The following is a 15690-nucleotide window of genomic DNA, read 5'->3' on the forward strand; positions in this document are numbered from 1 at the left end:
TCTCCCATCAGACCCTAAGCTCCACAAAGGCAGAAATCACACCGAACTGTTCGCCCTCATAACCTCAGCGTCTGCTGTCATCCCAGACACAGTCCGCACACAACAAACACGGTGGGGGCAAGAGGGAGCGAGGAAGGAGCACCGCCTCAAACATGGCAGAGACTGCATTCTGGGTAAACGGCAAAGATATTAACAGTAATAATACCTGACCTAGATAAAACACCTCCCTTTCTAAAATTCTAAGCTCTGCCTTCTAAGAACCAAATCCTACTCTCTACCCAGGTCTCTAGTTTCAAAAAAAAAATGGTTCATCACATATACAGGTGTATCATGCTTTAAGCAGATCAGATAAATTAAAATCCAGAATTTTGTTGGCAATAATTTCCTTTACTAGTAATTATAATAAGATTTCCTCAAATGCAGACCTGCCTAATTTCTTTAAAGTATAATTTGTTTAATTCAGATAGTATGTGCTAATCTGAATCTCTACTTTGAGTGAAACCAGCAGCAACAACTAAATTTGTGGTTTCTTTCCTTCTACCAGACTGACCCTTGAGTTCTCTCCCTCTACCATGGTGGATGTGCACTTAGCAAATGCAAACAGTAGCTAATTTTAATATCAATGCGAGAAGTACATACTTAAGAAACTAAAGTCATTATTTCTCTCACCATCACCACATAAAAATGTATAACCCAGAACAGAACATAAACATTATTTCTTCATTCTTCGACTGTTCTGGATTATCTAGCCATTAATCCAAATGCCAGTTCCTACCTCTGGTCCCCCAAGCCTGTGCAAATAACATAAAAGTAGCAGAGAAAATGACAAGTAAAAGAAGGAGTAAAACAACTAGGGATTTGAGAGCAAGTCCCATTGATCACCCCACTCCCCTTCCCAACCTCCGAGCAAGGCCAAACCCATATGAATTAATTTACGCTCTTGAGAGAATGAGAATCAGCAGGTAGGGTCCTACCAAATAAGTAATAGTCATGCTCATAACGGTGGCTGTATTTCAACAACACTCCAGAGAGGTTCATATTCTTATAAAACTACAACCACAGAAGCCATCAAGTCTGCTTTCAGCATTGTCTCTAGAGAAGTTAAAGTTCATGGACACATTCCTTCTCTTCCAAAGTCAGACCCCCAGACCTCTCCTAGAGGGACCGTGTATCCACAGTGCCTGATGTTCTCGTGGCCAGGCCCAGCACAGACCAATCCGAAAATGCTACTGGAGCACAGTTTCTACAAGTGTAAGAAAGTGGGGTAGCACTCTGTGAACTGCAGAATCCCAAATTATATATGGCCCTGACTTGATGGCCTGGGGAGGGTTCCTAATTCAACAAGATCTGCCTGATGGACTGCTCCCGGTGCCGAAGCTAAGGGCACCTGCATGCCAATACCCACCCAGACCCCTGGGTTTTCAGCAGGTCTTTCACTTGACTGGAAAATAGGGCTCTTTTGAAAGCTTCATGTTCCCTTCTACTAAAAGGTAGCCGAGAGATGGCTCTCACCATCACTACACAACCATGCTGATACATAAGATCCCCACCTGCCCCCATTACCCATTACCTTCTTCCTTCTCTATGGCACAAAATACCCAGTTACAGCTGCAGCTTCCAATGGGAAGGGCCATTGGGAAGATGGAGATGACAAGCATCCAGCTCCAATGCGCCTCAAGTAGGGGCTGGAGCACTGCGCTGGGCACTGCACAAGTGACCAAGAAATAGACACTGAATGATTGAATCAGTGAACGAAAAACTAACCTAATGCTTTTTCCCCTAATACACTTGAATTACTGGGATGCTGCCAAACTGAGAAACTTGGGCCCAGTTCTCTGAGATCCCACCAATCTAAGGTTGATCATGTTTGCCCGTTACTGCCTTTGAGATCATATGCACCAGTGCCAAATGTCATCGCCAGCCCTGTGAGGACTGGGTTGGGATCCACCTCTAACCTTGAAGCACCTCGCTCCACATCATTCCCCCAGACTTCAGAATCGAGGCACCCCGACCAATCCCAGGCTTCTTCATAGGAAAGGGAAGCAAGGCGAGCTACCCGCACACCCTCAGAGAAAGACAGCATAAACCCGAACACTGCTGTTATTAGCAATATCGCCAACACCTCACTTAGGACACTCTATCATATATCACTACTTCATCCTACCCTAAAGAGTTCATATTTTCCAGCACGGCCCTGGTGAAATGAATCTCTAAGGATGACCCTAACGAAGCTGTTGAAACATAGGTAAGACCCCGACTCTGCACTAGTCACTCCCCCCCAGATGTTCTGTTGCAAAAACAAGTCTGATAAAAATAAAATCACACCAAGCTGAAGATCAGATTCCTCTCCCTGGCCTTCCTTCCTTCCTTCCACAGATAAACTTGTTTTCTTACTTTGCGTTTGCCATTTTTAGAAACGGGTTAAAAGTAAAATGCAAGCCTCTCCTGGAGGAAAGGATAAGGATATCAGTCAGTCTCTCCCTCTCTCTTTCTGTCTCTCTCTTCCCCCCCCCAACTCTCTCCTATCTCTCTCTGTCTCTTCTCTGGCATGTGTTACTAAATTTTATATAGCTTGACTTGCTGCATCTCTGATATGAGCCGTTTATACACAACATAACCAGACACATATTTTTAAGAGTATGCATCACTTAAAATAACTGGATTTTAAACCTTCTGATTTTAGGTGAGAATTTGGTTGGAGGACTGGATGGGTCTTGGCTCTTGAGAAAGCAAGGCAATTAGCGTTTTAAAGAGATGTACGAGTAACCTTTCAGGAGGCACTGACTGAAATGTAGAAAAACCTGACCTATTTTTGCCCCGCCAGACCCCCTTGGAAAGTACAAATATCCTTCCATGGATGGTTTCCAGAGATGAGTTTTCTGAAGCTCAAGACAGTTATTTTAAACTTCAGCTCCTTAAACTGTATTTCTAAAATATAATTAGCAATTCTTTATTCTTGGCCAAACAACTGCTAATAGAACACTGTGTGTATGGTGGTACAAGCCAGTTAAGAATCTTATGAAACAATGCCCAAAATACAGAGTGGCACAGACACCCTTCTCTCTGTCTCTTTCTCTCTCTCTGTCTCTGTCTCTTTTTCTCTTTCTCTCGGATACAAGTATGCACACAGATGGAACACCATTTGTCTTCCCAGAGTCATCAAATTTCAGGCACATGATGACTCCTCCCAGTGAATTTCTTATTATTACAACCATTGACAGACCACTTCCAACCGTTTGTTGGTTCATGAGGATTATTGGTATTTGGGGTTTTTTTAACCATACTGATATATAGAAAGGATGCTTACAAAATTTTTAAAGGTATTTGATTACTGTTTTTAGGAAAACAATTCTAACAATAACACACCTCACCCCAAACCAAGACTTCTGTGGGGTATAATGTGATTGGTTGCTTCTTACTGGAAGGCCTAAGGACCAGGGAGCAATATTTAAAAATCGCCCACCTGTCAGAATGGATACCACCAGCCAGGAGAGCTGGCCCAGAGCTCTGGAGCCCTCTGCCCTGCTAGGCGTAGATCTTCTATTTACAGGATACAGGGGAGGTCCAGGGGTCTGATGCAGGGGCCTTGGATAGTGGGGGCACTTGGATCGGAGTAATTCAAATGCTCAAAGTAGTTGGAAAAGGAACCACGTTTCTCCATTATTTCTATGCGGGGGCAGGGGGGGCAGGTGGGTACTCGGGACCTAAGTTAGATCCTCAGGTTAAGCCAGGAGGAACAACCTCAAAAAAACAAACCAGCAACAACAAAAAACCCCCAAACCAAGGTATTTGTTATGAGGGAAACACATATTTCTTTCTGGGGTGGAGTGAGGAGAGGGAGATAACCTGACTTCATTGGCTGACTCAGGGGTTCCAATTTGGGCTGATCTTCTGCTACTAGGTACGGTAAGTACAAACTGATCCTGACATATTAAGACACCTCCATATTGGTTGGTAAATGGCCATTTCCCTGAGTTTCCCAAATGCCCTGCACCACCCAGGCCCCCTTTCTCAGGCCCCCCGGATCTTCCCTTGAATCCACTAAACAGAGGGTTTATGCCAGGCAGGGCAGAAGGCTCCAGAACCCTGCACCAGCTCTCCTAGCCAGTGGTATCCATTCTGATGAATGCTGCCAGACCAGCTATTAATAACGTGTGAAGCCCTAGTCATGGTCTTGCCTTAAGACCATCTCAGCTAACACAGCTATTCTGGCCAAAGCCATGCTGACCTCTCAGGCACACATCATCTCCCCTCTTTTGAACAGTGCTCTCTCTAGCTATTCCTCTCTTTCAGCATGCTGTAACTGTTTTATTTGAATTATGCTGTGTGTGTGTGTGTGTGTGTGTGTGTGTGCATGTTCAATGTACATGTCTTCTCATTCTTCTCCATAAAGAGATGGGAGGCTGGCATCATACAATGTTTTATGTTTCTTGGCTTACCCCTTTATATTTAACACAGTACCTGGTGCATTATAGGTATTTGAGGAATGTTCATTGGAAGAAACTTCTTTTTTTTTTAAATTTAATTTTATTATATTATGTTAGTCACCATACAATACATCAACTTCTGAAGCCTGACATTCCAACAACCATGGCCTATACGTTGATTCCTATCCTAACCAAGCCCTGCCATTCTTAAAGCTCCTGCAGGTCTAGTCCCCTCCATGAAACCTCTCCAGAATCTCCCCCCACCCAAGTGATTCTGCTTTTTCTAATCCCTATAGAATCAACAGACCAGACTGCACTCTCCAACACCTAATTTAACTGTATACCATCTTATGTTATGTTCCTTATGAGAAAGTTCAATTCTTGTTGTTTGTCTTCTCAGCCCAACTAGACTATACATTCTTTGAAGATAAGGACCACATGGGAAAAGGCACATTTTGGTAATCTGTTTCTGAAAGTCAGATGTGCTGTGCGAAATGGTAACCTATTTCCCATTATTTTAAATAGGAAAAATTATAATGTTTTGATTTACATCAACCCCAAACCAAAATATATTATAATGTATTTCCTAAAATGTAAGCAAAGTACAGCACATAACTATCATATAAACTATCACATTAGGAGGTAAAATGTTTAAAATAGCACTTCCTGATCTCTCAGTTGAATGTGCAGAAGCCAGTCACCTGGTTTCTCCCAGAGCTTTAAAAGGGCCCAAATGGATGACCTCCTTCTAGGAAGGTTGGCAGTCAGGAAAAGGGAAAGGAAGAGTGTGTTGGGGGTGTGATGGGGGTTGGAAAAGCTGTCTGGTCTACCTCGCTATTACACTGGCTTTGCAAATCCTCCAACATATATGGCCAAGATTCCTCCCCTGGGGAATGGATCAGTGTTACTTGGATGTAGTCACATGACTCTCTTAGCCCCCCAAAACAGCCCCAAAGCACATCCCCTTTATTGGCACTATGTGGGCTCTACAAAACACCTACAAATGTTTCTCATGTTTCACCAATTGTATTGAAAGATAACTTGAGACTTTTCTTTAAAATGTTATATTGAGTTTGGGGGCTATCAATATACACTTTTCCTATATAAATATCAACTGAAAATCACTTTATTCAGAGCTATATATAAAATATGAAACAGAGATATTAGAAGCAAAGATATATTCCCCCAAGGAATATGTCAATAGGGGAGACATTCTATTGGAGAAACGTGTTTCTTCTGAACCTTTACCACCCTTAGCACAATGATGGGTACATGCCATGTGCACCATATGTACCTCAGGACGAAGAGTTAGTATATTTGATCACTGACTACAGACCAGGTTGGGGAGCAGGAGAAATCTGAAATCGGCCATGCTGGCTATTCAAAAGAGAAAAAGAACTAAAAACCAACACTCACTGGACCCTGAGTATGAGGGAAGCACACATGTCAGCTCAGTGAATATTCATGAAACCCCAGAGAGGGAGCTATCACCAGCCCCATTTTACAGGTAAAAATACAGACTGCATAAACAACTTGGTTAAGAGCCACACAGCCAGTCAGTGGTGAAATCTAGAATCCCAGGCGGGCTTAATGGCAAAGCCTGAGCTCTTTGCTCCGTTCATAGTGCCTCCTCCCAGGTCAGAAGCACACTCAACCCCCAGGCGCTGCCATTCTCTCAATGTCTCATTTTATTTTTGAAAATACTACCTTGTGCTTCTGAAATCACTCATCTACATCGTATAAGTTGTCAACTGGCCTTCTTCCCTCTGGATCTCATCCCAAGGCCTGGATTCTACAGCGCGTGGCGCTCCTATGGAAGCACTAGATCTCAAGTGGGCTACTTGATTTACATGGAGCGGTCCCAGGTTTGTCCAGCTCGCCCTCCTGCCTCTCTGAGCACCTCCAAGTCAAGGTTAATCCCCAACATAGACCATGTACACCAAACCCTCTGCCTACCCCCTTATTCAAAATCATCAACCCAAGAGGAGTAGACTGTCACCATTTATTCATCCCACAACTATTTCTTAGCTGCCAGCCTTGGGCTAAGTACTGGGGATACTGCAGCGGAGAGAAGATAAGGTCCTCAACCTCGCCCAGCTACTGGGGTGACAGAAAACCATACAAATAAATACATAATTACAGACTGTTTTAAGTTCTATAAGAGACAAGAGCAAGAGAAAAGGGCAATATAGGGCAAGATAAAAGGTTATAACAGGAAAGAGGATTCAGAATAGGAGCTTAGGGAAGACTTGTCAGATGAAGTGACATTTAATGAGACCTGAATAGAAGGATAAGAAAGAGAAAGCCAAATTAAGAGTGAGCGCCTCTCGGTTGTCGGCCTCCTCCCTGTAACCACCACGACCTGCCACCTCCCAAACCCCCGCCTCCACCAGCCTATCTCCAAGTTGGCACTGTGAGAACCCAGCCTCTCAAGGCGGGGGTGGGAGGACACCTTGAACTTCCACACACAGAGGTTTCCCAGTTGAGTGTGCAGAAGCCTGTCACCTGGTTTCACCCAGCCCTTTAAAGGAGCCCAAGTGCATGACCTTCCAGGATGGTTGGTGGCCAAAGAAAGGGAAGGGATGAGGACAGATATGTTGTGGAAAACGACCCTGGTTTCGCAAATCCTGCAGGACACGTGGTCAAGACCCCCATCCTCTGGGAAGGTACGGGTGTTCTCTGGTGTGTGTGTAGAAAGTTTTAAATATGCATTCGGAGAGAAATGTAACTCGTCTGGTTCTGATTCATTCATAACTCATCAAATTTGTTTTGCAAGCGCTGTTTGATGTCCAAGAAACTGCCAAGCCTCCCCAACCCCAGACCCCCTTTTGAAGTGGTGGGTGTGCAGACGTCACATGCCCGCCTGGGCACCGAAGAACAGAGCCTGGGGCTCTGCTCCCTGAGATTTGGTAAGAAGCAGACCTGCTGTGAAGATCTTCCAGTCACAATACCCCACGCGACCCCCTCGGGCTCTGTTTAGCAATCTCTCTGGTGTGAAAATGTATCCAGAACACATGAGTGAAAGGCCCACGGGTGTGCAGGGAGAAGAGGAGTGGGGGGGGATGATAATCAATGTTTATTTCATTTGTTTGCTGACTGACACTGGAATGTGTCAGCAGCCAGGTGAACAAAAAAAAGTGTCCTCCTCCTCTAGAGTCAGAAAACTGCCCTAAAAACAGAGGAAGGGACAGGCTTGGTTGGTTCTGTGTCGAATGGACCTTCTCCACCGGGAGCAGCCTGTCCCCGAGGAGGTGGTCAGAGGTAAGGGGAGGTACTCCTGGCTGTCATCATAACTGGGTGCGGACTTAAGCGGGGGTGAAAGCCAAGGGTTCTAAACACCCTGCAATGGGTGAGACTGCCCCTCACAAAGAATGGTCTCAGCCTAAACGCCCCCAGCACTGAACGAGGGCTACTGGAAGGGGAAGAAGATGAGGCAGTAACCACGGCACATGGTGGCACTGGGGAAGGACAGCTCAGAAACAGGACTACAGACACAACCCCCTACGCCACCTCCTTGGCACTAGCATGTTGCTTCTCTGGCCTGATGGTCTGAAGAGTTCGGAGGCATGTCCCTTCAGGGAAAGACTACATATGTGTCACTTTAAACAGCACTCGGTGTGGGGGCACCTGGGTGGCTCAGTCATTAAGCGTCTGCCTTCGGCTCAGGTCAAGATGCCAGGGTCCTGGGATCGAGCCCCGCATCGGGCTCCCTGCTCATCCCTCTCCCACTCCCCCTGCTTGTGTTCCCTCTCTTGCTGTGTCTCTCTCTGTCAAATAAATAAATAAATAAAAATCTTAAAAAAAAAAAAAACAGCACTCAGTGTGGAAATCAAGTCACTTGCTAAATACACCAAGGTAGATACTCCAGGGTAAATATGCTAACTACTCCTTTCATGGGATCCCCATGATGAATCTTATCTGCATAGAAAAAGAAAAACAAACCCAAAACTTTTATAGTACAAATAGGCTTCCTAGCCTTCTATGATGGGGCACTTAGATTTCCAGATACAAGGCATCTCTTTATGGAGAAGAGAAGTCTACCTTGGATGGCGGGCCATCTATGGGGCCTGGAGCATTCTCAGGGCCTGTGGCCTGTTATCCATGAGCCTCACCTCACCCTCTGCTTACAGAGAAGAAGACAACAGAGCTTGTACTTTACTCACAAAACATTTTTAGATCAAATGAAGGGTCTAAGGATGGTGTCAGGCAGGATGCTTTTCCCAAGTGAAGCAAGGTCCCTTTCTCTTCTCTGCTGTGGCTGCTGAGAAGGTTGCGCCTTCCAGGATAAAGAAGGCAGACGAGACACCGGTGTGATTCTGAGAGACCAAGAAGAGAACTGAAGTTCTCCTGCCCCCAAAATAATTCTCATGCCTGTTAATAAATGCTTGAAATGTCTTTAAATGATTCAAGAGAAGACTTAAAATATGAAATATCTAATATTCATGTTGGGCTATAAATGACTGCTATCTAGTTCTTCAGTTCTTGGGCAAGTTTTAACAGGGAGAAAAGCTTAAAAGTGCACAATAGCACTGATTATCTGGAAGGAAAGGGGACCAAGCATCGTGAAAGTAGAAAAAAAGACACGAAATGAGACGTGAGGTATCACAGGCATGCTCGGGTAACCTAGCTATGGGACACTGGGCACATCCCTCGCAGCATGAGCCTCAGTTTCCCTATTTGTAAAATGGAAAGACTGAGCTGCATGTTCTTAAAGGCCTTCCGACTCTAAAATCCTGTCAGTCAACCCAATGATCAAAAGCAGGGCCTCCACATTGTCCAGCTCAGGCAAGAAGAAGCAGAGGCCCAAGGTCAGCAATGAATCATTTCTCTAATCATTATAACTTAAAGAGGAAAAAAACCCACTTATTTTTGCACAGGACAAAAGATTCAAAAAATGTCAATGGTCAGTATGGGCTTTCGTCAGTTGCCGCTAAGGCGCTCGGTCTTTCTGAGGGAGCTAAGGCCGCGCTGGGGTGAGGCCCTCACTTCACCCGCAGACCAGCAGCGCGCCCACGCCATGGCCTCCTTCTCGGAGCTCGCCTCCATCTACTCAGCCCTCATCCTGCACAGCGATGAGGTGACAGTCTCGGAGGATAAGATCTATGCCCTCATTAAAGCAGCGGGTAGAAGTGTTGAACCCCTGTGGCCGGGCTTGTCTGCAGAGGCCCTGGCCGGTGTCAACATCGGGAGCCTCCTCTGTGAGGTAGGGGCTGGGGGCCCTGTTCCAGCAGCTGCTGCTACACCAGCAGGAGGTCCCACTCCCCCCACCATGGCTGCCCCAGCTGAGGAGAAGGAGCTGGAAGCAAAGGAAGAAGAATCTGAAGAGTCTGATGATGACATGGGCTTTGGTCTTTTTGACTAACCGTCTTCTGTAACACAGTTAATAAAAAGCTGAACTCTTGGGGCGCCTGGGTGGCTCAGTTGGTTAAGTGGCTGACTCTTGATTTCTGCTCAGGTCATGATCTCAGTGTCGTGGGATCGAGCCCTGCATCCTCATTGGGCTCCACGCTTAGTGGGGAGTCTGCTTATCCCTCCACCCCTCTCCTTGCTCGTGCTCTCTCTAAAATAAATAAATAAACCTTAAAAAAAAAAAAAAAAAAGCTGAACTCTTAAAATAAATAAATAGGTGGACAGTATTCTCTGAGTCCAGGAAGACAGATGATGAAACTGGCATCACTGGCTGCCCAAAAGCCATCACTCCTTCTCCCTGGCTGGAAAGGCCCAGATTCTGTTTGGTTGTGACACTCCTCTCTCAGTGATGGAGGTAAGTCCTAATTCATCTCAACTGGTCAAGACAATCCCACTCTCCTTGCTAAAGGGACATTTGACCAACTCCTGGTCAATGAGACATGGCAGAGTCTGCTGGACACTTCTGGGAAAAGCTTCCTCACTCTTAAGAGACACTCAGGGGAGAGATGCCTCCAGTCCCCTGGACGTTGCTGCTTCTGCCTGGGATGTCTGAAATGGCTACAGCCATCTTACGATGTCAGGGGAGCTCTCTGAGGACAGAGCTGCCACACTGAAGATGACAGAGCAGGAAGGATCAGGAGGATCCATGCATCAAAGTTCCTCAGGAGATGGTGGGCATGATGTGATAATAGAACAACCTGGAGCCACTTGGCAAAGGTCAAAAGGAACAAACTCACAGCAAGTATCAGGAGAAACGCCTCTATGCGCCAATACCTAACTTACAAGAGCTAAAATATTTGCTTCAGGGAAAGTTTAGAAAAGAGTTTTGGATGATAGCCTATAATATATGCTTAAGAACAATTAAGAGGACATCAAAATGCATCCCTCACCTTGAAAACTAAGAATCACACAAAATAAATATGCTGCTCTGCATGTCACCTCTTGATGGCCTTGTCAAAATGAATGCCAGCCATGGCAGCCAGGACAACAGTGCTTATCGGGCAGGTTCTCTGTCCTTTTCCCTTCATTCTGGGATCCCTTGTATAACCTTCGCACCCACCCCCCACCTCTGACTGCCCTACCCTTGTGCAGCCGAAGAGCTGCAGAGTAGAAAATGAAGAGTTTCTATCAAAAACACTGTAGGAATTTACCTTTTCTATCAAATTCGTTTCGATTTCTGTTTCTTAAAACTGAAGTCTTCCCAATTTGGTAATGGAGAAACTCAGTGACGCCGAGAGCACCCCTAGCTCACGTGCAGGGTCTACAGTATCTGGAGTTGTAAGGGATCTTGAAATGGTCAGTCATCTTCATGTCTCAGGAGCCTCGGAGGGGAGGCCTCAGGCTCAATGGAGAGCAGTACACCTCAGGAGCCTCCTCAGAAGCCACTTCCCTGGTGGGGGAGGCAGAGGTGGGGACAGGGCCATGTCGGGAGGAAGACAGGCAGGCAGCTCCCCAGCTGCCTTTAAAGATGCTTTTGGCTGAACTGCCAAATCGGAGTGTTTTGTCCTAAAGGGCGAAGGCACAAACACGAGCACCTTCCTTCCTGAGGGTGCCCTTCCCTCCTGCCTCAGCTGTCTGCGCACGCATATGCAGCCTTGAAAGTAACTCTCCACGCCCTGGTCAGCACTCCAGTTTCAAGGCCATCTCACCCTCTGGGGCAGGCAAACCACATAATGACAGAAGATCATTTCCATACAAGGGCCTTCCGGTAGTAAAAATTCATTTAGGAGGAAATAAATTTGAATTGAATTTACTAAACCCAAAAAAATGTAAATCAGGGGAACATTCCTAATGAAACTGCAGCTTGGTTTGAAGTTATCTTAAAGTTGCATTTCAAGATACAGGTTCGTTTCTGCACTGAACTGATTCACTGCGTAGAAGCCCAGGTTCTACTAAAGGGTCCTCAGAATGTCAGATTTTGAAATTAATAAAAATTCATTTCAGTTTGGTGCTTCTGGTCAAAAATTAATCATCCTCCAGTTTGCTCCTATTCAGTCACTGATTTAAATGTAGGAGAAAATTTAACTTATCTGAATGTTTTTGGAGGAAGAGGAAGGAAGAAAGTCTTGTCTAAACTGATGGAAAAAAATCCGAATGGCTGACTTTTGAAGAAAATGGTTCTAGTACTTGTAGAATTGAACATATAATAAGCTAAGATTTAAATGAACACTAATAAGTAAAATTGAGTTAGTCACTGAAAAATTACAATCCATAATAGGCTCTTATTACATAATAATGAATTACATTATATCACTGAGTCTTAATTTTTTAAATCAATGGGAAACACAGTCTGTGTCAGAATTCCTGGGGTACAATTTGAATTTAAGTTACACAGCATTCAGGATTTAATTGGGCATTTCCAATGGTCAGTGAGTAGCTTTAGTAAATGCAAGATGCAGGGAAGCAGGAGAGGGAGACGGGGAGAAGGAGGGGGAGAGTAGGAAAGAGGGAGAGAGGGACAGGGAGGGAGGACAGATGAGGAGGAGGGAGGGGGAGAGTGGGAGGGAGGGGAAAGTGGGGTGGGAAGGGGAGGAAAGGGAGGGAGAGAGGCAGAGAGAGGGGATCCACTCAGGGAAGAATAAATAATTCTTAAGTTGGGAATCTCAATTTACAAGTCTTGGTAGAGAAAATCAGCCAAGAGAGTGGAGGGATTTAAATTTCCTAAGGGCAGAGTGTGCCCAGTCTGGGCTGTAGTGGGACCTTACTGCAGTCTCCTTGTTCTGACCACTTTAGCTCCCATCTTAGAAGAATAGGGTGGTGCCCCTGGAGGAAGGGGTGCTTCGGGCTAGCCTGTGCCTGGTAGAAAGCCAGATGTACTGGTGGGCATGGGACTGCTGACCTGGAAAGGACCAGAAGCTGTTTTGTGGAGCAGGCCCAGCCCATCCATTCTGAACCAGAAGGCAGGCTGCCAACAGGTTCTGTCCTGCTCAAAACTACAGAAGCTCTAGCGTCTTCCCTGCCTGCTACCCACCCTTGTTCCCATCAGCTCTGGACCTGCTGGTCCACGGGATATTTAGAAGACCCTGGAAGAAATGCTCACTGGAGACGGCAAGAGCTACACATACAAGAACCCTCAACTGTACCGCTCTCCTTGCTGCTTCCCCGGACAAGGCCAGAGAGCTCCAGGAACCTCTCACTCCTTCCTCACTTCCCTCTTATCACAGTAAAGATTAATCGGACATCCTGCTTTTACACTTCAGTGTAAATGTGTTTATATTCTGGCTGGGACTGCTGACGGCCTTCCAAAAGTGGTTCAAGACAGAGGGAGTCTGCAACTGCAATTCTATACTCCTCATTTGCAGAAATACTATTTTCCATTATGATTCATGGTAATAGGGAGTGTTTCAGCTGTGTTATGGGTTAAGCAGGCCAGCCTGGAAACCTAAATGCCATTTACAATTTTCTACGTTTAAAACACCAACCTAACAATGAATAAAAGAGCAGTTCAAAAATTGGGGACCGTCTAGAAATTGTTTTTGGGTGAAAAACTCAACATCTCTTACCAATGGGACTCAATGCAGGCTTTCCCTACATCTAAGCTAGGAAATCTTGACTATCCTTGATCACAGTTTATCACCTGGATTCATTAATTCCTACTAAGAATGTGGTTAACTGTAGAGTGAGCTGGCAAATCACAGGTCTTCGGGGTAGATGGACAAGAGGAGCTTCCTGAAACAACAGGAGGGCTCCGGACTCCTTGTCCCAACTATACTGCATTCAGTCAGTCTGGCAGATGAGCTGTCAGAAGAGAGGCTGAAAGAGTCTTACGAGTTCCATATTCCAAAAGAAAGCCCTGGTCTACCACAGCCTGCTCTTGAAGACACAAGTACCAGGGATGGTACACCTGGGGGCCCACCCGATCTAAATTCTCTGGAAGCTTGGGCCATATGGCCTCAGAGGTCTCTGTCTTCCAAGGGCTGGGAGCCCACTGACATAAAATGAAGGGGTGAGCTGCTGGGGACCCCTCCTGACCTGTCACACAAGTTTCTGAGTTTGGAGCTGAGAGGAAGACCCTTACAACTTTGACATTCACTATCTCTAGCAGGCTTGAAATGCAGGGTAGAGAATTAGATGTATAATCTTGTGGCTCCCTAAGAACCATGTCCCTGTTCAGTTTTGGATGCTAGCCCATCCACCCCCCCTTATCCTCATCTCTACCCCCGTTTCCTATAGTAATGGTTTCCTATTTTGGGCACTAACACCTTTCACTTTGTCCAAGACTAGAAAACATTTTGATAGAAGGCAATTTTTTTCTTGTGACAACAATGTTTCCCAAAGGAAGCTGGCTCTGAAATGACAGAGATGTCAAATCTCAGACATATGTAGCTGCTAACAGTCTTAAGCACATCTAATCCAATCCCATCTTTACCGCGGGAGAAACTGAGGCCCAGAGGGGCAGCAACAGTGGCACAGCCATGATCCCAAGCACTGTGCTCCCTCCTGTCCTGTGGGAAACTATGACTTCTTAGTTCTGAGTCCTGGCTCCACAGAGAGGGTCTCACCCAGGCTCCACTCTCCAGCCATGGGATCAGGGCAGGCTTAAGGACCGCCCCTGCCAGGCTTTGAGGTATGCACACCCACTCCCCTTGAGTTGCTGTCTGGACTACATAACAAAGGTGTGTACAACACAGAGCACAGTGCCAGGCACGTGAGGACTATTACTGTTATCCCCGCTATCATTATCAGTGATTTAAAAACACATGCACACATCTCTTCTTCCATTAAGGGAAGGGTATTTGGTTCATTTGCAAGACATTAGAACATATTCTCTATCTTGGTAACTTGAATCTTTTCTACCAGATCCCATCATAGCAAAAAAAGACATCCTAGTCAGTGTTTGCTCTTGGGAGTAAAGTGTCCCCAAGTGTCCTCACAGGACCTTTGTTTGGAAAGTGCTCCTACTTTCCCCAGGGGTGGACTTTTTCAGATATCCCAGTGTAGGATGCAGGGTAGAACCTGATGAGCCTGAGGGCAAGAAAGCCAGGGACACCTCCCAGGGGTGTTCGATGGCAGGGTCAGGACGCAGGGAGCAAGTACACCTGCATGGGAAAATGCGAGAGGGTCAGAGGGGGCATAAGTGTTCCCGGGGAAAAAGCTTATCAAATAGATGAGGCCCCAAACTCCTCCAGTCACTGAAACACGGTATTCATAGTGGGAAAGAAAATAAGAATATCACAGAGCAGGAAAGGGGAAGGGGGAAAAAAAACAGGCAAAAAAGCCCAAAAAGGGGCAAAGTGTGTCAATGAAAAACATTTATTAGGAAATCTCCAAGAGAAGGGACTATCCGCAGACAGAATGGGAGAAACAAAGCTTACCAGCACATATGAAAAATGACTGAGGAATTCCAGTTGCCTGAAAGTTCAACACAAGTAAACAGTGTGATGTGGAAGGGGGGGGAGGACAAGGAGGAGGGAGAGGAGGTGGGAGGTGGAGGAGGGAGGCGGAGGACAAGGAGGAGGGAGAGGGGGAGGAGGAGAGAGGGAGAGGACAAGGAGGAGGGAGAGGAAGAGGAGGAGGGATGGGAGCAGAGGGGAGAAGGGAGGGGGAGGAGGAAGGCAGCATGTAATCTCAGGCTACACTGATGGAAATGAGCTGCCCTTAACAGGAAGCAAGGGCCTCTTATCCTGGGGCCAGGTAGAGCTGGGGAATTGTGGGTCAAAGGCAAACAGCAGAGCTCGGATGAGTGGCCAGGATAGGGGGAGAGGGTGCAGTGAAGCGGATGGTTAGCCTAAGGGAAGATGACCAAGAGGCACAGGGCTGCAGGCTTTGATATCAACAAGGATGTCCTGAGGAAGAGAGAATACGTTTTTTCCCCTCCAGATGGCAAAATGAAGTGCAGCAGGTAGAAGATAAA

At 46.1% G+C, this 15690-nt stretch overlaps 2 protein-coding genes across 11 annotated transcripts in view; one reads left to right on the top strand and one right to left on the bottom strand.

Moving 5' to 3' along the window:
- CACNA1C (calcium voltage-gated channel subunit alpha1 C) overlaps positions 1 to 15690 on the bottom strand; it is a 649893-nt gene that overhangs the window by 494208 nt on the left and 139995 nt on the right. The gene's annotated exons all lie outside the window — the stretch shown is intronic.
- Positions 9445 to 9789, top strand: LOC118541777 (large ribosomal subunit protein P1-like). 2 transcript variants are annotated; one of them, XM_078074085.1, is made up of 2 exons: positions 9445 to 9510; positions 9592 to 9789. In XM_078074085.1, exons 1-2 carry the CDS (start codon positions 9445 to 9447, stop codon positions 9787 to 9789), a joined length of 264 nt encoding a protein of 87 aa, XP_077930211.1. The 2 variants fall into 2 exon arrangements, with proteins under 2 accessions (XP_077930211.1, XP_035957489.1); XM_036101596.2 differs by having other exon boundaries at positions 9445 to 9789.

The sequence above is a fragment of the Halichoerus grypus genome, chromosome 6 (genome assembly GCF_964656455.1).
Source record: "Halichoerus grypus chromosome 6, mHalGry1.hap1.1, whole genome shotgun sequence".
Classification (NCBI taxonomy): domain Eukaryota; kingdom Metazoa; phylum Chordata; class Mammalia; order Carnivora; family Phocidae; genus Halichoerus; species Halichoerus grypus.